The sequence below is a fragment of the Trichosurus vulpecula genome, chromosome 7 (genome assembly GCF_011100635.1).
Source record: "Trichosurus vulpecula isolate mTriVul1 chromosome 7, mTriVul1.pri, whole genome shotgun sequence".
In the NCBI taxonomy this organism is placed as follows: Eukaryota; Metazoa; Chordata; class Mammalia; order Diprotodontia; family Phalangeridae; genus Trichosurus; species Trichosurus vulpecula.
The window spans coordinates 188,165,037-188,191,141 of record NC_050579.1 but is presented as its reverse complement, the minus strand read 5'-3'; the positions used below and the strand labels follow the sequence as shown (position 1 = coordinate 188,191,141).

Genomic DNA, 26,105 nt, shown 5'->3' with positions numbered 1-26,105 from the left:
GAAACAGAGTGGAAAACTCCCTTTGTTATTTCAAAAGAAATAGTCAGAATGGGGGGAGGGGGTGAGGTCATAAAGGCATATTGCTTTTTGAAAAGCTAAATAAGATTATGTCACCTGCATTTTTTTGGTTGTTGGGTTTTTTTTTATACTCCTTCTCCTCCTGCCAGTGGACTGATGGCAACAGAAAAAAATTCTCCCACCCCTTTCTTAGAAACTCTGATACTGCTATTGTCCCCCCTCCAAAAAAAATTTCCCTCGTCTTCTATTCTAAACAATATTCATGAGGTCTCATTACAGGAAGGAAACAAGTATTTATTAAGTACCTACTGTATGCCAAGACAGAGCAGCTGGGTGGTACAGTGGATTAGAGTACCAGGCCTAGAGTCAGGAAGACTCATCTTCACGAGTTCAAATCTGGCCTCTGACACTTGCTAGTTGTGTGATCCTGGGTAAGTCACTTAACCCTTTTTGCTTCCGCTTCCTCATCTGTGAAATGAGCTGGAGAAGGAAATGACAAACCACTCCAGTATCTTTGCCAAGAAAACCCCAAATGGGGCCATGAAGAGTCAGACACAGCTAAAAGGACTGAACAATAATACGTCAGAGTAGACGCTATTACCACCCCCATTTTACAGTTGAGGAAACTGAGGCAGATGGAGGCTAAGTGACTTGTCCATGGTCACACAGCTAATAAGTATCTGAAGCTGGATTTGAACTCAGGTCTTCCTGACTCCAGGCCCAGAGCTGCCTTGAAAGTCTGTGTACCTCAGTGAAAGGTGTATGTGCAGATCAGAATTTTCAATCGAACTGTGGGATGCGTTCTGTCTGTATGATGCAGACTAGTCAGTATGCACCTACCTTTATACTGTTATGCTGTCGGTTTGTGTTTGCTTTTGTGCTTCATGCAGTCGCCTGTCGTATTGATGACATGCATTCCCCCACTTTCTATTAGTGTACTGTATTTTTTATTCTGGGTGCGGCCCTCGAATAATTATTTTATTTTAATGCAGCCCTAAGATAACCTAAGGTTGGACAGCCCTGATTTATAGGATGCTTTCCTAAGTATGTATTTTAAACATATAGCATATATTTTACAACACATTTGTAACTTTTTGTAATGGATGCTTTACAAGCACCAACTGACCTTTCTCCCTTTTGGTCCAAATTAGTCTGCCTCTGGTAGGCTGTTCTGGTGCCTGACCGTACCACAGTGGTGCACTTGGCTTTTAAAGGACATAATGGAGGAGGAGGAACACAAGCTCTAGCTGGTGGGACTAAGCTGGGAGTGCTCTCGCTCTGAACCCATGGACTGTGTGAGTGTGAGACACAGAGAGACCCAGACCACTATGTCCTAATGGGTTTCCCTTACCTGTTTTCTCCACTGAGCGTGCCAAATGCAACTACATTCACTCCCATCTATTTTCTAAATTGTTTAGAAAGTAGATGCCTCTTCCAGTCATGCTGTGGAATGAACTTCATGTTCCAGAACCTTGTACGTAGCTTTAGTAGCATTGTCTGATGCTTACTTGTAGGTTTCTTGGAAAAGGACTTCTAGGCTCTGCTTTCTCCTCTTAGGCTTGTTTCTCCTAGTTATAGCTTTGGATTCAATCAATCAGTAAGCATTTATGTAGGAGGGAAGGAAGGAGGAGGGGCCTGGGCCTACACCATGTTTGAACTGGAGGAGGGAAGCTGTGTCACTGAAAATGTGACAAATAAAAAGTTCAAATTTCTGGGTAATTAACAATCATTGTGCTAATTATGACTAGTAGATAATTAATAAAGGGATTGGTCATCTGGCCACCTCTCATGACCCAAAGACCCCTCACAGAACCCCCTCAACACTTTATATGCCCCAAGAGTGGAAATTAACTCTGATTGGTTAACAAGTAATGAGAGAATGGATATTATAATGAGGATGGGGGGCGGGGAGGGAGACCTGTGAACTATGTGGGCTTCTAAGTCCTTGGGTGTGGCCTTTTGACTGAGTCCAAGTTTTACGGAAGAAATTCTTTTTATTAAGGAGATTTGTTCTGTGAAGTTTGAATTCAGTCAAAGGGCAGCACTTGAAGACCTCGAGGGCCACATGTGGCCTTGAGGCCACAGGTTCTCCATCCCTGGGGAATGTGACCCTGATCACTCATTCTTGGTCAAAGAGATTTAAAAAAATTTTTTAGACAAATACTAAATCTTAAATACATGATAAGAAAAGAAAAAGAAACATTATAAACTTAAATATAAAAATTTAAAAATTAAAAAATGCCATGTGCACAGCAAAACATATTAGAGGATTCAGAATATATAGCAATAACTTTCCATTTCAAGAAAGCCTATATATTAAATACTAAGCATTATATTGAAAGCTGTCCATCTTTTTTTGCTTTCTTGTAGGTTTTCTTTTGTTCTCTGCTGTATATGTTTTACTTTGTTCTTTTTCCCCCCTTCCTCCTCCCTCCCCCCCAGGCTACAATTAAGCAAGGCTATATTTATATATCAATATTGATGTATACATGCATATATGTTATGTACACGTACATACATATATAAACATATACTTTCCCTAAGAGATTCTACTCCTAATCTATGTTTTTATGTTTGTGTGTATCTCTTTTTTCCTCTCTCCTAACTCCTCTACTTTACTTGTACCTGCTGCCTTCCCCTCCTATTACTTAATCTACCCTACCTCCAACAATCCCTCCCTTATTCTCCCATTACTATAAATTTAAACACCTTTTTATATGCCCCTTTGACCTATTGCTTTTCTTCTACCCACTACCTTGCCCTCCTATTATTACTTAACCTACCTTCCCACAACAGTCCTTCCCTTATCCTCCCCATAAATCAAAACACCTTTTTGTATACCCCTTGGACCTATTGCCCCCCCCTTCCCCTCTAAAGATCCCCACCTTATCCTCCCATTCCTGCTGATCGAAACACTCTTCTGTATCCCCCTTTTAACCTATTCCCTCCCACTCCCCTCTAAAGATCCCTTCTTTATCCTCTTCCCTCTCCCTATTCCCTTAGAGTTTTATTTCTTTCTAAATTTAGAAGACTTTTATACTCTTCTAGATGTATATGTATTTTCCCCTCTTAAACTCATTCCTGATGAAAGTAGGTTTCCAGAACTAACAGCTCCCCTCCCCCATCTAATTCTTCTGTATTGGTTCTTCCTTCTATAAGATAATTACTTTTAGCTCTTCTTGAATGGTTTTACTTTTTGAAGTCATATCATACTCTGGTCAATCCCAATCTTTATTATAAGCTACCTTATAACTAATAACAATCTTAGACATAGGTTTTACATTTTATATACATAAAAGGTAAACAGTCTATCCTTGTTGAGTCCCTTGTAATTGGTCATTGGCGTGTACCTTATATTTCTCTTGGCTCTTATATGTCAAATCTTCCATTAAGTTCAGGGTTGTTTTTTTTTTTTTTTTAACAAAGTCCTGAAAGTCTGACAATTCATTAAATGTCCAGTTTTTTTATTCAGAATTATGCTTAGCTGGGTATGATATTTTCAGCTGGAAGCCCAGTTCTTTTGCTCTTCGATACAGTGCATTCCAAGACTCCACTGCTAGGTCTTCTGTGATTCTGATTGTGGTGCCACCATATGTAAAAATTGTTTTTTTCTTGTTGCTCATAATAGTTTGTCCTGGAGCTGGGGGTTTCAGAATTTGACCATAATATTCCCGTGAGTTTTCTTCGTAGGATCTCTTTCAGGTGGTGATTGGTAGATTTTTTTTGATTTCTACTTTCCCCTCTTGTTCTAATGCTTCAGAACAATTTTCTTTAATTATTTCTTTTATAGTATCAAGATTCTTTTTTTTTTTAATCATAGCTTTCAGGTAGTCTGATTATTCTTATGTTTCCTATTCTTGATCTGCTCTTCAGAGCCGTTGTTTTTCTTAACAGATTTTTCACATTCTCTTCTATTTTTCATTCTTTATATATTTTTTTTTGATCTCATAATTTTACTAGCTTCCCTTTACCCAATTCTGATTTTCTAGGAGTTTTTTTCTTTTTCCACTCTTAAGATTCTGGATCCCCTCTTCTAATTGGTTGACTTTCTTGTCATAATCTTGTTTTTCTTGGATTTTTTTTCTTTTTTAGTTTTTCCTCAATCTCTCTTGTTTGATTTTTAAAGTCTTTTTTTAAGTTCTTCAGTGAATTCTTTTTGGGCAGGTGACCATTTGACATTACTCTTTGGTGTAGAAGAGGATTTCTTTGCTTCCATATCCTCCTCTGAAGATGAAGCCCAGTCTTCTCTATTCCCATAATATCTCTATATGGTTGGATTCTTTCTCCTTTGCCTGTGCTTTTTTTTTTCTTTTTGGTAATAGTTTAATTTTTATAATCTCCTCTAGTCTTGGGGGATGGGGGATGGTGCCTCTGATCCTCTTTAGTTCTCCCCTCTGACCTTGAACTCAAACCATGACCTCCAGCCTTGTCTAAGTGCCCACAGCCAGTAGCATCCCAGCCCCACTGCTTCTGCACTCACTCGGCATGTGCTGGTTCCTTCTTGCCTCTACCACTTCTCTGCAGCACAGCTGGGGCTGGCTTTCCTTGTCAGCAGAGGTCCCCTCAATCTTCCTCAGCTCAGATGCCCAACTCCCCTCACTGTCCCAAGGGGTAAAAGTTCCTGTGGCTTGGGCTGAGGCAGCCTTCCAATCTAACTAACCCCAGGTCCCTAGCCTGGAGGTGTTTACTTTTCGCAGGGATAAAACCTCATCCTGAGATTTTTCTTCAGATCTCCTAATGTCCCAGAAGGACCCTGGTTCTGCCCCTACTTTTATTTATTTTCACCACTCAGTTAGTCCTGAGGTGTTATCTCTTTTGAGGAGGAAAATCTTGAGAGCTTGAAATTTTCTGACCTACTCCTCCATATTCCCAGAATCCTCTCCTAAAGACTTATCTATACTCACACCACCCCATCTAGAGTAATCTAGACAAAAGGGGGAATCCACTTCCATCCAGACCTGTCTGACTAAAACACAATGGGCCAGAATCTACCAATTCACCTGAACTAAAATTTCTTTACCTTTTGGTCAGATCTGAGTTTTCCCAGTGGGGTGCATCTGCCCAAGATTTCATTTTATCATCAGCCCTGCCCTTCAAAGGCTGGCCGGATAACCTACAGGAGCTGATTTCTGAATGAGGAAATTTGAAGGGGAAAAAAACCTTAGTCCCAATTCAATAATTGATTATCAGTGTAAGAGAGAAATAATAATTTCTCTCAAAACACTAGTAAATGTTAGTCCTATTGTTGGGGTACAGACTCTGGGAACCCCCTTGAATTCTCCTTGAATCTTCCCACTTCATGAGGCATTTGCCTGAGGTCATAAGCTTTTCATTATCTAGGCCCAAATATCTTGCTACTGTTAACCTAACCTAGCCCTCTAGAGTCCACCTTCTTCCTGCCCTTGATCCTATCAAAATGTCTGCCCAAATCTGTTATCTCCCACCCTTAATCCATTCTCTTGGTTCCAGGAGTCTAACCTTACTCCAGTCCCATCAAGATCCTCCTTAGATTCCTCCTCAAGACCCTCCATAAACCCCTCCTCCCATCCCCCCAGAACCACCCCTAGATCCTTCCCACAACCTTTCTGTATATACAATCCATCTTGCCTCCATGAAGGTGCTCAGAAGTAGATTGAATCTGGCCCGCTAGTGAAAACGAACGTCACAAATGGTGTGATTTCTCGACTCTACCCAATACAGCGAATCTTTAATAAACTTTGTTTTTATTTTTGGTTGAAAGAAGACTTGAGTCGAATTCATTCGGCAGGACTTGGCGCGTTAGTATTTTGAGGTTTTGAGCACCCCTAAACCTCAACATATGGTTCCCTGACCTCAATATTATGGTTCCCTAACCTCATCATTGTCACAAGTGATGACCCATACACATATATACAACATCTAGTCAAAATAAATGCAAGGTATGGAGGGCATCAGCAGCTGGAGGATCTGGATATAGGCCTTACATAAGGAGGAAACAGAATAAGTGCATATATAGTGCCCACATGTACTTTACAAATCTTATCTCCTTTGATAAAGTTGATGTAAGAAGGTCATGCTTGAGCTGGAACTAGTATCTCAGATTCAGATTTCTCAAACGCTGGGAGGATACATCAGATTTCTAGTTAGAGGCTGGTACCATGGAGGGAGAGAGCCTCATCTCAAATCACTTGATTCAGATGAGGAATATTGCTGTGGAAGTTATATTTCTTATGTTAGTGGTTTTGTGGGTTCCATTTGAGGGGAGAGGCAGGGGTGTCAAAACAAGCGGGATGAGAGGCTGAAGTCTTTGCTACAGGAGCAAAGCCTAGAGGTCCTCGTGGCTGGTAATGGGTCACATCACTTCCAGGCAGTCCCTTGTTTATTGTGTAAGCTAATTAGAATATGAATGGCAAAGAACAAAAAGAGTATTAAGGGAAAAGGAAAAAGTCTTAGGTCTATCTAGTCTAAACAAGGCCATCTAAGGGATCACTGGCTTTCTTAGGTAATGAAATATAACAGCAGTCTTGTATCAATGTAGCTCCTTTCTCCTTTACAAATATAGGTGAAAGGCAGCTAAATAAAGCCAAAGGAAGGAGGGCAGTTTTGCAAAATATCCATTTACTCTCATGAATCTCCCAGTATTTCCAACAGGTTCCTCAACTTTCCTATACATATAAATCCTTAACTAGGATCAGTGAACTTTCAAAAAAAAAAACTGCATTTAAATTATGATTTTTTTCATAATACTTTGTATTTATGTTATGCATTTAAAAATATAATTTTAAGAGGGGATCCATAAGCTTCACCTGACTGCCGAAAGGTTTCTTAGCCTGTATGCAGTTATCTTAACTTGGTCTCTGGGGGAAGGGTCGAGCACGGGGTCACCCTGCCCCCTTATGGATATTCCTGGGAACTGTACTTTCCCCTTCCCCCCATCCCTGACTATTTTTGCTACTATTCATTCAGTAAGCATTTATTAAGCTCCTGTTGTGTGATAGTAAAGAGGAAATGTGGAATGCTGGATACTACCAACCTTGAATCAGGAGGCCCTGGGCTCAAGTTCTGCCTCTGGCACATACTGGCTGTGTGACCCTGGGTAATCTTAGAGTTCCAGACGACTCTCCAAGACTACAAACCTAGGTACACAGATCTGCATTGGTAGAGGGAGTTGCCTCACTGGGAGTTCCCTGTGCCAATGGAATCACAAGTCCACTAAAAAAAAAAAAGGTGCTGATCAATCTGGAGACAAGAAAACAAGACAGAAACAAAACAGTCTTTGCCCTCAGGCAGTTTATATTTTATTTCAAGGAAACACTGTGAACGCAGATAAGTAAATACGATGTATTTGGGGATGGAGAAAATGAAGGCATTAAGAATTTAGAGAACTCCTCTTGCCTCCCTATCCCTTCCCTCTCCATGCCAGTTCCTGGAATGCTCCAGTTCCTATCCCAGCCCCTTTAGCAGAATTTCCCAACAACTTAAGATAGTTGTGGTTTTGGAAATGAATACTGTGGCGCTGGCTATGAAAATTATTGAAACAGTATGGCAATCTTGGCCATCCTGATGTCTGTACACCCACTGTCACTCGGTACTCACGTGGAAGTTGTCAGGTAGTATGTAGGGTTAACTCACATCGTCACTCAGTTCTTTCACTGACATTTAGAAGACTCCTAGGATCTCACCACATCTCAGATCTCAGGCCCTCCCTGTACCATACTGGTGCACACACCCTTTATTTGTTTATTTATTGGCTTTCAAATCAAAACCAAGACCATTTCTCATAGGATGCAAGTAGATGAGAAATCTGGCTTGGCAGTGTCTGGTTTGTTGTTTTTTTTTGTTTTTTAATTGAGAAATCCTAGTTTGTGCAAGATTATGCCCTTGGATAAAAGCCTCGGGGTGAGGCTTTTTTTGGCTTATTCATTCTGTTTGTTCTCCTCCCAGATAAATAGGCCTCCTTGGTAGGGTGCCATTTGGAAGATGCCTGCAATCTAGTCCACTGTGGTTTGTCGTTCCCTGGCATAGATGTAAGTTGTGAAGACAGTTAAGCCAGAAGTGCTAATTCTAGTACTGTGGTGAACACAGAGAGTGAGAAAGGAACCAGTAGTGAAAGGAGTGAATTCTAAGACTAGATTTGAGAAGGAACATGGAAAGAACAAGGGGCTAGAAGGCTGCAAGATCTGGGCTCCAGAACAGAAATCTGCTACTTAGTCCGTCTAGGACCTTAGAAGAGAGGTGGACACAGGGCTTGAAATGAGAAAGACACTTATCAGCTGTGTGACCCTGGGCAATTCATTTAAGCTCTCTGTGCCTTGGTTTCCTCATCTGTAAAACCGGCCTAATAACAGCACCTACCTCACGATGTTATAGTATGAACATAAAAGAAGTTAACACATGTAAAGCACTTTGTAAAACTTAAAACTCTATATAAATGCTTCTATTATTATCAAATCATTTAACCTCTCTGAGCTTTTGTTTCTTTTTTAATAGTATTTTTAAATTATATGTAAAGACAATTTTTATAAAATTTTGAGTTACCATTTTTCTCCCTCCCTCCCTACTTTCCCCCCTCCAAGATGGTAAGATATTTGATATGGGTTATATATGTGTAATCATATAAAACCTATTTACATATTAGTCATGTTGTGAAAGAAGAAACAGTTTGCAAAACAATTACAGTTTGCAAAAGGAAAAAAAAACATGAAAAAAATAAACAAAGTGAAAATAGTATGCTTCTATCTGCATTCAGACTCCTTCCATTCTTTCTCTGGGTATGATTAGCATTTTCCATCATGAGTCCTTTGGTATTGTCTTGGGTCATTGTATTGCTGAGAACAGCTAAGTCAACCATAGTCGATCATCATACAATGTAAGCTTTCATTTCTTTATGGAGAATTCTTTACTTCAGTCATTTTGCAGTCATGCCCATTTTGCAGTTGGGCCTGACGCTTTGCGACCCCATTTGGGGATTTCTTGGCAAAGATCCTGGAGCGGTTTGTCATTTCTTTTTCCAGCTCATTTTACTGATGAGGAAACTGAGGCAGACAGGGGTAAGTGACTCGTCTAGGGTCACACAGCCAGTAAGCATCAGGCCAAATTTGAACTCAGGAAGATGAATCTTCTTGACTCTGGGCTCGACACTTAAGCTGTCCATGGAGAGCTGTAATTTGCTCCAACTCCTTCTAGTGAAGGGGTTAGCTCTGACACTCTATGACTTGATGAATCCAGACTTATTCTACATTATTCCTTTCCTACTCTCTCTAATTCCACCAAACTGTCCTTCATGCTTTTTTTTAGTAGTTTGAAGTTTAATTTAGCACAAATGAAAATGTGCAAGGCATTTTACTAATTTTCTCAAATGAGATAATGTGTCAAGTGTCCAGCACCAGGCCTTTGCTCATAGTAGGTGCTTAATAAACGCTTATTCCCTTCCCTCTTCTCCCCTCCCTCACCCCCAGCCCTTTCTGTACTTCCTCAGTCTAGCATGTGGATTAGTGGTCTTGATGGCCGGTGGATCTCTCGATAATGACATTTTTTTCTTAGAGGAAGCGTTATGAGCAATCCCCACACAGTAAGATTCATCCCCACATCAAGATCACTTCTGAGGAAGCTCTTTGACCTTGTGCATCCATCATTTCCTGAATCCGCTGGGCAGCGCGTGGTCTATCTTCTTATTGCTTCTATAGCCAATGTTGGGCGTCAAGACAAGGCAGCGTTGTATGGACTTTCTGTATCAGAGCCCATACTGCCCTATACTGCTTTTATAAAATGCAGTTCTTTCAGCCAGTAGAACATACATTCCTTAAAGGCAGGGACAATTTTGCAATGCTTAATAAATATTTGGTGAATTGAATGATGTCCACAAAGCATGTAACAGGCACCCCAGTGCTGATTTACAAAATAACTCTCCAAAGAAACCTCCCCCCACTCCTTTGTAGAAGCCAGGGATCCACAAGTGTGGAACACTGCATGGAATGTCAGCTTTAAATGTATGGAATGTTTCTGTTCATTGTTTTTTCTTTTTTAAAAAAAATCTTTATTAGAGGTACATATGTGTATATGTATACATACACAAACACACACATATTCTCATATATGAGTTTCCTTCTCTGAAGGAGAAAGGACTACAAAGGGAAATTTAGGTGTTATAAAAACAAAAGATAACAAGAAAAATCTATTTCTTTGAAGAAGAAGAAGAAAAAAAAAAAACAGAATCCCTAAAATGACTTTCTAGGACAAAGGTTCTTAACCTGGGGTCTTCAAACTTGCTTTTAAAAAATATTCTGATAATTTTATTTCAGAATACGTATATTTATATACGTATATCTATTTTATCTTATGCATTTAAAAACATTCAGAGAATGGGTCAGTAGGCTTCACCAGACTGCCAAAGAGTGATACAAAAAGAGATTAAGAACTCTTGCCAAGTCAGCACAGGTTGGCACTCCACAATTACAATCTGGCCTGACTGCCCGTATTAGTGAGAGGTAGCTTTTAGAACTGGACTGAGATCCAGCCTACCAAAGTGTGGAGGCCCATAACCAGAAAGTTGGCCAGCAAGTGATGAGAGGAAGGGGAAGATATATGTACCAGCCAATGGAAAGGGGGAGAGGTGGGATGAGCCTAAAGAATCACAGGAAAAATAACGAAAAGAATCCTTCAAGTGGGTGTGAGTATGAATGTCTGTGGGTGTGAAGGTTCCTTATGAAAGGGGAAAAAAAAACCAACCTTGGCAAACTATTTAGACTGCATTTCTGGGGGAATTCCCTAACCATCTTCAGGATTTAGTTAGTACCTGACCAACTTTATGTAGAAGCCAAGACAGAGAGACAGCTGTGAACACAGGCTTACAGGATCATGTTACCTTTTTGGTTTCAGGCCGTCCTCCTCCATCCAAGGAAGTGCCTGCTGGTGACTATCCATTTATTGTCACAGCTGATGATGGGCGAAAGGTCCCAGTTGTTCAAGCTTATGCATTTGGAAAATATCTCGGGTACCTAAATGTTGAATTTGACAATGAAGGAAATGTAGCTACATCGCATGGAAATCCTATCCTCCTAAACAGCAGCATTCAAGAAGGTATGTGAGTTTGGGGAACTGGGATGGGTGGGGGATTTTGCCAACTCCTGAGGAAGAGGAGGGGGACTGTTTTTCCTACTTTGTTTATTTCAAAACAGAAATACTAGAAATCTATTAAGAAATCTACTGTATTTCCCCATCTATAAGACCCACCTTAATTTGGGGGCCGAAATTTGAAAAAAAAAATGTATCACATAAAGTTATTGAACTCAGGTTTTATTCATCTGCTCATAGCTTTCAGGCATCTTTTGGGCAAGTCTGGTGCATGTACACACACTTAGTCCATTCTGTTTCATGAACCTGAAGCACCAATTGTGTCCTTTGAAATCAGAAACTTCTTTTTCATCAGCAATTCTTGCCTCATCTTTGTGGACACAGGAATTCCAATTGCCCTTTGCTCTTCAATTCCCTCTCTAAATCAGGCCATTTTGCTGACTCGCCTCTCATGGCCTTCTTCTGCTGTGGCGTTTTCAGTAGGGTTTCTTCTTCCTGTAGCCAGTCTTGGATTGTTTTCTCAGTTGGAGGAGGACCAAACTTACGTTCAGCAGCACGATTTCCATTCACTTTTGCAAACTGGATCACTTTTAACTTGAATTCAGCACTGTACGAAAATCTTTTCTGAGCCATTTGTGGGCAGACTGTGGCAAAACATAACCTAATATACCGGTAACAAATGCGAAACGATGAGCGCAAAGACAAGTGCGAAAAAGCGGGAAATGCAAGTTAAAAAAAACTACAACCACTGTATAAGATGCACCCAGTTTTTAGACCCTAAATTTTTCGGAAAAGGGTGTATCTTATACATGGGGAAATATGGTAATTCTTCCAGACCACTGAAATCTCTGAAAAACTTCCTCTCTGCTAGCCATACCTGCTGCTTTCTTCCACCTTTTAAAAATATTTAACTTGGTTATTGAAACTCACATCCAATTAATTTTTAGTTGATTTTTTCCAGGCAGAAGTGGTATCACCACCAAGGAAGATAAATGTTTAGATAACATGACAGAACCTTTCCCTTAGCACTGAAAGTCTAACAGAACCATTGAATGACTGGCATGGTCAGCATGTGGTATGAAGCCACTGGTCCCCGGTAAAGACAGAGTATCATCTGCTCGTTTTTCCTGTTTAAATGTTTTCCTTGGTTTTAGTTTTTAGGTTCTTGGGGTGGGGGGTGGGGTGTTGTACTCTATCTACACTGCCAGTCCACACAAATTAATGGACCGTGACCAGTTTCTAGAAGACAGATTGGGATGGGCAACGTTACCTTGGGAGCACAAGTTTATAAACTCCCCATCCTTCAGTCTATCAGATAGCCAAGAACTGAGTAACCAAAAGGTACGAGATTTCTGATTATTTAGAGACTAGAAAAGCTTACATAAAAGGTTGGCTCTTGGTGCATCCTAGCTTGCCCCAGCAGTCAATGGCCTGCCCCAAAATGACAGTAAGTCCATCTCCACACTTTGACTCCTATACCCTCTGCTTCCTAAATCCCTCTGCATCCCACAGAGTGGGCATAGCCCAGTCTTCATGGTCATTAACACTGTTTCTTCCCCTACCCCATGTACACACTTCCCAGTCCTTCTGTACACCTGCATGCCCGACACACATCCTAGCTGTAGGTGAAAATTTTTCTACTGAGCTGTTGATTGATCATTGTTTTCTTATATTTTCTTTTTGTAACCTGCACCTCTCTTCCCTTTCTCCCTCCTCATACCCACTGTCTAGAGAAGGGAGAGGCAGGCAGTCTGTAGGAGGGTACAAGATGGCAGCTGGTCCAGAATAGGGGTATGTCCTTGTGCAGTTGCCTACTATGCTAGACATTTTCTGTACCCTCCCTAGGCACCTCGAAACACGAAAGGAGGAAGGTGGAATGGGGTATATGCTAGAGCTGTAGCTACAGTGGTAATGCATAACAGGAAGTGGGGACTGGGAGCAAAAATTTCTCCTGCCTTTTTTCCCACTTGCAAGAGCAGGGTCAGGTTGATAGCCTCAATGTTATTCAGTCATTTCATTCGTGTCCTACTCTTTGTGACCTCATTGGGGGTTTTCTTGGCAAAGATCCTAGAGCAGTTTGCCATTTTCTTCTTCAGCTCATTTTACAGATGAGAAAACTGAGGCAAACCAGGTTAAGTAACTTGCCTAGCATCACACAGCTAGTGAGTGTCTGAGGCCAGACTTGAACTCATGAAGATGAGTCTTTCTGACTTTAGGCCTGGCATTCTTTGCACTGTGCCACCTAGCAGCCCTGATAACACTAATAATACTAGGCAAACATTGGAGATCCCTTTTATACTTATCATAGGTAACATTGTCTCCCCCACCATTTCTTCCCCCTTTGCTTCTTCTGGTTCTATATTTCTCCTCTCCCACATGCCTAGGCCTTGCAAACGGAAGAAAGTTTTTGCACAGTGGTACAGTGGAAACACCGGATGGTGGAAGGAAAGGAGATGGGAGGGCAACAAGCATTTATAAGCGCCTACTATGCGTCAGGCACTGTGCTAAGCACTTTACCAATATTATTTCATTTTATCCTCACAAAAACTCCAGGAGAGAGGTGAATATAAAGATGAGGAAACTGAGGCAGATAAAGGTTAAGTGACTTGCCCAGGGTGACAAGGCTATGTCTGAATCCAGATTTGGACGCAGGTCTTCCTGTCTCCAGGCCCAGAATTCTAACCTCTTGTACCACCCAGATGCAGCTGTCAGAAGATCCAGATTTAAGTCTTGGCTCCATGACATTTACTAGCTGTGTGAAGCCTAGCGAGTCGCCTCATCTCTCAAGCCTCCATTCCTTCATCTGTAAAATGGGATCATAAGATCACAGATATACATTGAGTTCAAACCCCTTGTTTTACGGATGGAGAGCCAGCCTCAAGTCAGGAAGCCCCAAATTCAGGTGTCCCCGCTGATACCTATTAGCTCTGGTTTTTGTTTGTTTTTTGTTTTTGGCTTCAAATCCAAACTAAAATCCCACCTTCTACAGGAAGCCTTCCCCAATCCTATTTAATTCCAGTGCCTTCCCACTGTTAAATTATTTTCTATGTATCCTGTCTAAAGCTTGATTTGTACACGTTTGTTTGCGTGTTCCTTCCTATGACGTTGTTGGGGCAGTTAGGTGGCACCGTGGATGGAGAGCTGGACCCGGAGACAAGAACACCTGAATTCAAATCCAGCCTCTGATAACTTACTGCATGACCCTAGAAAAGTCACTTAGCCATGACTTGCCTCAGTTTCCCCATCTGTAAAATAGAGATAATAATAGCACCTACCTCCCAGGGTTGTTGTGAGGATCAAATGAGGTGATAATTGTAAAACACTTAGCACAGCGCTTGGCACATAGTGAGTACCCATATAAATGCCAGCTATAAACATGATGATGATTGATGATGCCCCCCCATTAGATTGTGAGCTCCTTGTGAGCAGGGACTGCCTTTTGGCTCTTTCTGTATCCCCAGGATTTATCACAGCGCCTGGCATGTAGTAGATACTTAATCAACGTTTATTGAGTAATTGATATTAATTATGAGACAAGTAAAAAAGGAATTTCAGTAAATCGTTATATATTAATGGTATTCTGTTTAAAAAACCAGGCATCTTTCTATGCATTCTTCTCATTCTGTGTCCTGCCTTACTCTGGTTATATCCTCTACACATATGTCCCTGCTCCATCAGATGTAACTACTGTCAGTTTCCTCACCCAGTCTGCCTACCTCAGGAAGATCTTCATCTTGGATAACACCATACCATTCACTGGATCCCATCCTTCCAAGCCCCAGCTATCAATCACGATATACCCTGTAGTGTTCCTGGGCCAGATGCTGTCAAACTATATGAAGTTTCTTAGTTTTGCCAGCTCTGGCTGATAGAAGGGCAGAATATCCATTTTCAAAGTCTTATTGTCCAGAATTACTAGGCTCAGCCTTAAAATCTCTCAGTCCTGGCACTGTCAAGTTTACTTGCACCTCGATTGTTTCCAGCACTTTGATGACTTTAATCAGTCTTTTTTAAATGACATTGTACTGTTGGGTCAAAATATAGTATGCCAACAGGCACATCATGATCAGCTTGATATGATCTCAAGAATCAGACCTGGTGTAAGGACTATGAAGCAGGTCTAACCACAGGATTTGTTTCTCTTCTAGATCCAGCCATAAAAGGAGAAATCGACAGGTGGAGGGTAAAACTGGACAATTATTCTAAGCAGGAGTTAGGGAAAACCATTGTTTACCTGAATGGCTCCACACAATCCTGCCGTTTTAGGGAATGCAACATGGGGAATTTGATTTGTGATGCTATGGTAAGTGATGTCTCCAAAACCACCAGTCCATGATTTTAGTGTGTTGTGATTTGAAGTTGAAGTGTGTGGCATTGGGGAAGTTTCCTTTTATATATGTGTGTATACTTTTAAAAAAATATTTTTTTACAGTAACCTACACGTAAATTCAGGGCATCATGCCAGCCTGGTAACCCGGTTTGGGTGTTCATTGGCACTTCAATTGCACTCTCATAACATTGAGCACATCCAGAAAGACACATCAGGGGTTATTGAAGTAGGGTCATTGCTATTTAGGACATATGTAAAAAAAAAATCTATATATTTAAGAACTTGATATTGGCTGTCTAAAATTTTGACCAGATTTGTTTTCCATTTTTTAAAAAAAAATGATCCAAATGGACACAAAAAGCCTATCTGAATGTTATATAGGCATTGCTTGGACTTAAACTGGTGAGGTTTAGCTATCCAAAAGTCAACCGGTCCACCCAGTATTTTGTGCTACCTCTGTGGATTTGCTTTCAGAAATCCCTTTACTTGATTGAAGCATTTTGCACAGATGTAAAATATTAAACAAGGGTAATTTGTCTAGGAAAAATGTCATTGCTGAAGAAATAGGGGACCATGGGTTTGGAACACTGCGTGTGTCAGGCTTTTTCAATGCACTGGGTAATTTTGCTGAACTTTTTAAAGTTTTTTTTTGTTTTTGGGGGGGTTTGCTCTTTTTTATTTATTGTTATTAGGGGTGACTGTTGGGGAGGGCAGGAGAAAGCTACATTGGGAAACGTAGGTATGTTAAAAACAAGATAAATTATTATTAATTAAAATATGCATTATTTTACATTTTCTAAATGTAAAATATTTTATGTTGCTGAAGAAATGTCAGCAAGATCAACTAACTTACCTTGCCCACCTGAAAATAACAAGCCCATGCTAACAGACAAACAGTAGTACCTCCTCTCTATTAAGGAGCTAGCCTAGAACATAAGAATAGCGAACTGGGATTCAAAAGGCCTTGCTCTACCCCCCTCAGTAGCCGTGTGACCATAGGCAAGCCACAACTTCTCTGCGTTTCTCAGTTTCCTCAGTTTTAAAATAAGGAGAGGCATTAGACCTATGATTTCATTGGCATAGAGAACTTCCACTTGAGGAAACTCTCCCAACCAATGCAGATTGGCATCTTTGCAACTTCTAGGATGTAAAGAATTATCCAGAACACTTGCCCAGGGTCACAGCCACTAGGTATCAAAGGCAGCGTTTGAACCTAGGTCTTCTTGGTTTCAAGGCTGGTTCTTTATTCAGTATGCCCATCTGCTTCTCAGCCATAAAGGAGGGATAATAAAATTACACTACCTAGCCCTCAGAAGTGACATTAAGGAAAAGGTTTTATAAACAGCTAACGTGCCGCATAAATGAGAACTCATGTTAGAGCCCAAGTCTCTCTGGTTAGAGTTCTTATTGCTCATAAAACACTCACTGACTGCCCAAACACTCTGACCTCAATGATGCATCTTCTTTGTCTATTAGTTCCATCCTTTGTAAGATGGGAATATTCCCCAATGCCACAGAAAGCTAAGACTATAAGTGCCAGGGGAGTTTCTGATTTGCGTTGGTGAAGGGAGAATTTCCACACCAAAGATATCACAGGTTTGAGACCCACCCCCTCCAAAAAGAACCCTAGCAAATCAATGAGGATAATACCATACCTATCAACATCATTAGTTCAATGTAAGATTTAGCTTATTAGAACTAAAAATGCTAATAAATGCAATGACCAATCATGATTCCTGAGGACTGACATTAGCATGCTGCCCACTTCCCAACAGATGTGATAGACTTGAGGTGCAGCATGTGACACACATTTTTTGGATATGGTCAGTCTGGGAATTTGTTTAACTTGACAATGTATTTTTGTTGCACGTATTTTGTTTTCGTTTTTCTTTTTCCCAAGGGAAAAGGAGGTGGGAAAAAAGGGAGAGAAAATGATTTTCTTTAAAAAGAATTAACTAGATAGACTATTTAAGACCCCCTATTTAAGGGAAAAACCCTATGTCTCCCGAGCATGGAACAAAGAGTAACTCCTTCAGTTTATACCTACAGAGAAACTGAGAGCTGGCATCCTATGCTCTTGATGGCCCTATCTCTTTCTTTCCTGAGGCCTATATGGTAGAAGGAGCATTATGATAGCACCCTTATTAGGATGCCTGAGGATTCAGCCAAGACCTTTGTGATCCACGTGAACCATGAGCAGAGTAGTCATGGAGGGAGCTCATCCAACCATAAACCTGGCAGAAATGAAGATGTGGACAACGTCCATTAAGTTGGCTTAACTCTAACCCAGTCTAAGAATGGGAACTGAGTACATCTGATGGAGTTTCCTCAGAGGAAGGCACAGAATAAATCTGCCTTGACTCCTTAGAAGGTGGCACTGAATACAAAATATCAGATAAGAAGAATTACTACTTAATCTCTATTAGACTGTAAGCTGCTTCAGAGTATGTTTTTTGTCTTTCTTTGTATCCCTAGTGCTTAGCATTGAAACATAGTAGGTGCTTAATAAATGCTCATTGACTTGAAGAAGGAGGTCAGTTACTACCTGCAGGTGGCTGCATTCTTCAGGTCTCTTCTCAGACTGAGCAGAAATCTCCTTTTTCCCTTCTTAGTTACTGTTTCTAAAGAAAACACAAAGGTCTCCCATATTAAATGGGGAATGTTATTCATTAGGCTTTTTAGGCATTTCTTCATAAATCTCTCTGATTCTATTCAACAAGCATTTGTTAAGTACTTACTATGTGCCCAGATACTGGGATATATGTTGGTGGTAAAACGATAAAAATTAAAAGAGTATTAGCCTTCTAGGACAGTGCCCCCCATTCTACTGGGAGGAAACTGCATATACACAAATAAGTATGAATAAAGTAATTTCAGCAGCTAGAATGGGGGAAGAATGTGGAATCAGGAGGACTTTTGCAGGAGGTGGAGCTTGAGCTGAGCCTAGGAGCTAGGGGTTCCAAAAAAGCAGAGGTGAAGAGGGAGGGCACTCCAGGAGTGGGGCACAGCTTGAGCAAAGGTATAGGGGAAGGATTCTAGGAGGAGCAAAAGTAATTTAGCTTCCGAGTTTTGTGCCAGATGAGTTTCTGGGGTCTTCACTAAGGAAGAAAACGCAAAAGTGTTTGAGATCATTTTGTGCTCCTGTTACAGATTAACAACAACCTTAGACATCCTGATGAAATGACTTGGAACCATGTTTCCATGTGCATCCTGAACTCAGGAGGCATTCGAGCCCCCATTGATGAACAGAACAATGGTATATGCTTCCAGCTGGCTTTGTGTCTTGGGAATGTGGTTCATCTTGTTGCTACTGCTGATGGTTCCATCCTGGAGAGAGCTACCTAACTTCAGGAAATATAACCCCAGGAGCATCATAGGGCTTAAAACTGGAAAGGACCTTAGAGCCAAGAGCATTTCCTGCTTTGGCATCTAATAATAATAATAATAATAGCTAACATTTATATAGCACTTACTATCTGCCAGGCACTGGGCTAAGTGCTTTATCATTATTCTCTCACTTGATCTTCACAACAACCCTGGGGGGAGGGAGGTGCTATTATTATCTGTATTACAGATGAGGAAACTGAGGCAAACAGAGGTTAAATGACTTGCCCAGGGTCACACAGCTAGTGTCTGAGGTCAGATTAGAACTCAAGTTTTCCTGACTCCAGTCCCAACACGCTATCCTCCGCACCACCTAGTGACCTCAACTAACAGAAAAGAGACAGCAGTTTTATTTCTGGGGTAGTTTAAAAGCTGGGCTGTGTCACCCGAGGGCAGAGTAAGACTAGAGGTCCTCTCAGGGCTCCTTTCCATCTTCAGTATCATGTGACTCATGGCAATAACCATTAGGGTACAACTAATGCTGCTTTCTGCTCTCTCTTCTCCATTCCTTTGATCGTTCCTACCCTCCCCCCATCCCCCAGCACTAAGGAGATGTTCATTTGGGGGTTTCTTCCAACTGATCCCCTGTTGACATCACTTGTGATCCCTCTGCACAGGTACAATCACATGGGAAAACCTAGCGGCAGTCTTGCCCTTTGGGGGCACTTTTGACCTAATTGAGTTAAAAGGCTCCACTTTGAAAAAGGCCTTTGAGCACAGCGTGCATCGCTATGGCCAATCCTCTGGAGAGTTCCTGCAGGTGGGCGGTAAGTTTTGAACCCTCTCCTTCCTGCCTGTACTGAACCTCCATGTCTCTGAGATCATGATTTTAGAGCTTAGAAGGTGGGCTCTCAGATCATCTAGTCTAGTGTATCCTTCCAATCTTGTAGATGAGAAAGCTGAGGCCAGGAGAGGCTAAGTGATCTGCCCATGGTCACAACCCATGATGAGAGGAACTTTGCATCCTGACTCATCAGTTCAGTGCTCTTCCTGCCACACCACACAACTCCAGCCTGCGACCTCTAAACCAGGCTTTCTGCTGGTCAATCCACCTTGTGGCTGGCCTTTCCACTTTGTCTTTCTCTTGCTTGCTATAGGGAACAGACCCTGCCGTGTTACATGAGGCAAAGCTCCAATCTCTGACTGAAGGGAATGTTTATTGGTGTTCAAGGGTCTCTCCTCTGTGCTGACACCCCAAACTTGACATAAGTCAACTTCCTTTGAAAAAGGACCTTTTTTAATGCTATCCATCTCCAGACAAAGAACTGATGGTGTCGAAATACAGATTGAAGCATACTTTTTAACTTTATTTTTCTTGAGGTTTGGGTTTTTTTTTTGGTCTATGTTTTCTTTCACAACATGACTAATACGGAAATGTTTTGCATGACTATATATGTATAACCTATGTTGAATTTCTTGCCCTCTTAATGAGGGGAAGTGGAGAAGGAAGAAGGAAGAGATTTGGAACTCAAAGCTTTAAAAACAAATGTCAAAAATTGTTTTTACATGTAACTGGGGAAAAATAAAATACTACATTTTTTAAAGAAGAAATTAAAAGAAAAATAACTTTTTTTTAAAATTCAGGGTTTAAAAAATTTTTTTAAGTTCATATGAACAATAGTAGGATCATAGATTCTTAAGGAATATCTTGTCTAATCCCTTCAATTTATTGATAGGGAAACTCAGATCCAGGAGATTACCTGACTTGTTTTAATATCACACCGTAGCTGAGATATGAGCTCATGTCTTCTAACGTGAAATCCAGAGCTTTTTTCACTGTAACGTACTGGCATTTCAAAATCACTGGGTGATGTTTTTAAATCCAGTTTTCTCTCTTTTTTTCTTTAAGTTCACATTAATGATCCCATTCCCTTATTTTGTTCGTAATTATAAATGACAAGGGGGTTCTCTCCTGATTACCTGTGATACCCAGTTAAGAGGGTTAGGAACGGGGATGGGACCGAGAGAACTGTATCAACCAATACAGAGTCAGGGAGTTAGTACAAAAACATCGAGTGATCTGAGAAGCTGCTGAAATATTCATCCCCGATGTCTTCCTGAAGGGAAGCCAGGCCTTTGTTTCTCCTTTGTGTCTTATTAGTTTGCCTGCCTTCATCATACTGCAGGATTTGCTGTCTCTCTTTGGGGCTGTTCAACACACTGACTCCTTGGTGATAGGGAGCAAAGCCCACTGAGAATGCTGGGTCGTGGGGGGGAGGGGGGTACTCCCCTGGCCTCAGACACTGGATCCCGCCCCCCCCCCATCCTGCTTTACTCGTGGGATAGATAACAAGCTCAAACCCTGCCTCCAGTGGAGGCCACCTGGACTCTTTTCTAGGATGGAGCTGCTGGTGACCCAAGGTCTGTTCAAATGCCCTCTCACATTGTCCTAGCTTTCTGTTTCTTTAGGGTTGGAAGTTCTTTTATAACTTGTGCTTTACAGCAAAGAAAAAAAAAAGGCAGTGAAAAGTTACATGATTTGGCCAGGGTCACGTAGCCACTACGTGTCAGAGGCAGGATTTTAAACTTGGGTCTTCCTGGCTTTGAAACCGGATCTCTCTATCCCCTATACAACACTACAGTCTGTATCTCTGTCTCCCTCCCTCCTCCCCTCCTTTCACACATGTATACATATAGTTTCAGGGTCTGTGTGTGTGTACAGAGTCCCAAAAGTCTTAGTGCAGCTTAGATTTTAATAAGCTTAAACTGCCCTAAGATTTTGGGGACATACTATACATTTTAAAAATTTTATTACTGCATTTTATTTTTACATCATCCTCATTTCACTTATATTCCTTCCTTTTCCCTACCCAAAGAGTTATTTCTTCTTAGCAAGAAAAAAGAGGAGTGTTTCAGCAAAACTAACCAACACATCCACCATGTTTGAAAGTATATACAATGTTCCCTATCCATAGCTCCCACACCCTACCTCTGCAAAAAAGGGAGGGAGGTGAATTTTCTCTTCTTTTGTTAATCAAATTAGTCATATTTGCGAGCATTAAGAATTAATAATAGTCATACGATATGGAATTAACAATTCCATATAATAACAGCATTTGTTTTTCCATTTACGTTGTTAGTAGTCATTGGGTACACGGTTCTCCTGGTTCAGTTTACTTCATTCTGTATTGGTTCATATTTCTTCCTATGATTCTTTGGATTCTTTTGGTTTTGTTATTTTTTTATTTCATGTAATCACAATTTGTTTAGCTATTCACTTTTGTGCAACTCTAGTCACAATTTCACTTGGAATAGTTGTGCATTCCTCCCCACCCCCCACCTTCCAGTGCAATTTCCATTCAAGACACTGTCTGACTTATATTCTTCAGAAACCCCTGGATCCAGCAGTAACTTACAAAACACATTTCTCTCCTAGGTATCCATGTAGTATATGATCTGAAACAAAGCCCTGGGCATAGAGTGACCAGTATAGATGTTCTTTGTACCAAGTGTCGAGTGCCAACTTATGTGCCTCTCCAAATGGATGAAGTCTACAAGATTGTCCTCCCAAACTTTCTTGCCGAAGGAGGGGATGGATTCCAAATGATTAAAGATGAATGCTTGAAGCACGATTCCGGTAAGCCCAAGTACCATTTTTCCCTCGGCACACCCCCATGCACACATGGAGAACAGTACTTTGGGAAGACAGGCAGGACAGAAAAACAAAAACCAGACCATTAGCCTGCACTGGGGCCAGACTTCGCTGACTGCTAAGTTATCTAGGTTAAGAACAAAAAATCCACATGCAAACAACAGCTGATATTAAAAGTTTGCCAAGTTCGTTACATACCTTATTTTTTTTTTCATTTAAACCTCACAACCACCCTATGAGGGAAGGTATCATTATCTACATTTCATAGAATCAGATCTAAAGCCAGAAGGGACCTCAGGAGCCATCCCCTCATTTTAAAGAAAGCTGAGGCTCAAAGAGATAATATGACTTTCTAAGGTCATTAAGCTAATAGATGTTAGAGGCAAGATTTGAACTCAGGTCTTTCTGATTTTTAAGTCCAACACTATTTCCACTATTCCAAACTTGTCTCTGAAAAGCCAGGTTTTCCTTTCTGGGTAATCTTGCCTTGTATCTTAGCATAAATAGGTCATGTCAGGTGGAGAGAAAATGAAAAAAAAAAAAGAATCAATCCATCAACAAACATCTGTTAAGCACCTACTATGTGCTGGACACAGCTGTAAGCACTAGGAATACTAATTGAAAAGTAATATAGTTTCTGCCCCAAAGCAACTTCATTGTAACAGAAGAGAAAATATGTACCTATGATAAAATATGCCAGACATGTACAAAATGAATTCTAGAAAGCGGCACTGAGAGAGCACTGACAGGGGAATCGGCAAAGGTTTTTATGTAGAAGGTGGCACTTGAACTAGGAAAAGGAAGAAAGAGAAGTGCCGTTTGAAATAAAATTTGGTTTCTAAGACAGAAGTGGAAATAAAGAGGAAGTAGGGTACCATAAGGAGTGATCTTGATGCCAGAGATCAATCCATGATGGGAAGGCTGGTAGTGTGTGCCAGAGGGAGGGAGAGGTAAGGAGGAGAAAGACAAGTTGAAAGGAGAAGGCAACATGAAATCTAAGTCCTGTAAGCGCTATTCCCCTAACAATGGAAGTGTTCATGCCCTTCTCCCCTCTACCACTGCCAGTGGTTCTGCTCAATCCCAAATCTTCCAGGCCCAGGCCCAGAGATATTAGGAATTCTATGGACTACAATATCTGGCCATAGAGAAGAACATTCAAAAAGTTGACTGAACCCACCAGGGTCAAGACAAACATATCATTTCAGTTTACCACACCACTCTTACTGTTGGGGTCCTCCACCCCCAACACCCAGGCCTTTGTCCAGCAAAGGCCCTCATCTCACAGACGATGAATGGGGCCGGAGCCGAGGTGGACAGTAACTCCGTTTTATTCTGGTTAGAAGCAAACTTTTATATCTTTGGTTACGTAGGCATTAGGGCCACCCTGGTTCCGCCTACTCTCCTCCCCTTCTCTTCCCGTGCCAACCCGAAGTTCCCTGGAATTGCTACAGAGGCAACAAAGGCGAGACCCCTCCTCCTGGCTCCACCCATATAGCAAAGCCCTGAGTTTCCCTCAGCAGGGAGGTCCGAGGAGGGCAGGGATCGGCTCTAACTCGCCCTGTAACACTCTTACCAATCTGATTTGCTCTGTGTTCTGCCTTATGTGCCCATTTCCCTATCTACAGGCAGAGTCTCAATAGTGCACAGAGGACCAGCTTCAAGGTCAGGAAGAGCAAAGTTCAAGCCTTGTCTCTGCCACACACTAGGTCTGTGACCATGGAAGGTCACTTAACCTCTAAGTGACCCAAGCAGCCTTCTAAGACTGAAAGTTACAGGAGAGCTGTTGCCCTACATTGCTGGATAGTGTTTCCTACACTGATGTCATCCCAGGTCAGGGATACTCAGTGGTAACACATTACTCATACCCGAACTACAGACTTTCCCAAATATAATTCTACTGTGGTCACTACAGTTATCTATCTATCTATATTTGTAGTCAAACAGCATTGCTGCCCCCCCCCTTTCTCCTTTTGGAGGTCAAACTCCCACGTTCTCTCTTGCCCAACTTCATTTTATGGATTAACTCATGACCCCATGAAGGAATCAAGCAAGAGAAGTCCCCTTTCTACTCTCAACACATTTAGCCTTGGCCCAGATATTTACTGTCCATATCCCCTACAGGAAGGAGGGAAGAGGTAATGACGGTAATAAGAGTCTCCTTCACTCTTGTCTGTCCCTGCCCTTTCCAGGTGGGCAAACTCTTCTTACTAGCTAAATCCCAAGAAGAAGAATTGGGAGACTGATCCAATTTCCACTGTATTTCTAAGGTCATGGAAATCGTTCTTCAATGTCTAATTTTTTTTCTCCCTCATTCTTTTTTTGCTGCCTATCATTTTCTCTGTGTTTGTTTTCTAGGTGACCAAGATATTAATGTAGTTTCTGAATATATCAACAAAATGAGGGTGGTTTATCCAGCAGTTGAAGGCCGGATCAAATTTTCTTCAGGCAGTCACCTCCAAGCAAACCTCTTCATCATCTCCCTCACATTTTTGGCACTGAGTTTGGTTCTTTACCAGTAACTAAGTTTTTTCATGAAATTTATAGGAGTGGGGAGAAAAAATGATTGCTCTGCAAGTGTTAAAAAATTTAGACAGTGGTTAAGGTTCTGATTTGTGCTCAGTTACCTACCATTATGAAAGCACATAGGTCTCCTTGAAGCTAATGAAGCTTCCTGAATATTAGGGGGGGAGGGGCGGGGCAGGGGGCAGGAAAGGACTGAAAAGCAGTGGATAAACAAGAAAAACACAAGACAATAAGGGTCCCACACTAAGGTTACTGAACTTTATAGTTTTTATGCCTTAGGATTCAATGAGCAACAAAATAGCAAGAAATACTAAGTTAGTATAACTTCCCAGGCAGTTTAAAAAATATAGATATTTTAAGTCAAGTAAAAACCACCCCCGTTTCTTGGCCCAAGCCAGGATGTCACTTCCAGAAGTGCAGATAACTTCAGAGAGATGCTTCTCTCATCAGCACCATCAGTTGGTCTGTCTAGGACACTGAGAACATCGTTTTTGAGCCATCCTTATTCAGTGCCCTTAGTGCTTGAAGCAGGTAGTGGGTATCCTGTCCAGTTAATGTGATGCAAGTTCCAGGACAATATTTTCCTTTTTTAAAAAAAAGACTTTGGATTGGAGCGGCAGTGTGGTATAGTGAATATCCTTGGAGTCAGGAAGAACTGACTTCAAGTCCCACCAGTGACATGCTTGGTTATGTGACCACCAGCAAGTTATTTAACTTCCCAGTGCTCTGAGCAGATTCCTAAAATTTTAAAGTCCATTCTGTTTTCATAGAGGGAGTTTTCACACCAGGATTTCCTAGTGTGGAAAATTTGGACTTTGTTTTTTTAAAAACTTTTCATTACATTTCATTTGGATATATATATATATACACACATATATATGCATATATATGTGTGTATATATATGTATGTACACACACACACACACTCATACGTATATATGTGCCTAACCAATTGCACCTGATTAGTAAAGAATAGATATTTCAAGTAGGCTTGAAAACAGGCCTGCACCCATTCTCAATAAATGCATGCCAAGTTTTTAAAGACAATCATATTGATGACAAATTTTTGGCATCCTTCTAAATGTATCAGTTTTGCCCCAGTTTTTTTCCTGAGGTGGGTGAATTTTATGAACTAAATAGGTAGAAATGTGCCTACCTGGATTGTCTGGCCCCTTTTATCAAGGAACGTAACAAGCTGTCTAACTC

General features: G+C 41.1%; 1 protein-coding gene across 1 annotated transcript in view; it reads left to right on the top strand.

Annotated features, from left to right (window-relative positions):
- The window catches only part of NT5E (5'-nucleotidase ecto), an 84,379-nt gene extending 58,643 nt beyond the window's left edge, over positions 1-25,736 (top strand). Inside the window, exons 4-9 of the mRNA XM_036765804.1 lie at positions 10,876-11,076; positions 15,219-15,373; positions 18,551-18,656; positions 19,402-19,551; positions 22,161-22,361; positions 24,732-25,736. Of these exons, the coding sequence (XP_036621699.1) occupies positions 10,876-11,076; positions 15,219-15,373; positions 18,551-18,656; positions 19,402-19,551; positions 22,161-22,361; positions 24,732-24,895 (977 nt within the window). The 3' untranslated portion in view covers positions 24,896-25,736. The remainder of the gene's footprint in view (positions 1-10,875; positions 11,077-15,218; positions 15,374-18,550; positions 18,657-19,401; positions 19,552-22,160; positions 22,362-24,731) is intronic.
- Positions 25,737-26,105: the final 369 nt, after the last annotated feature.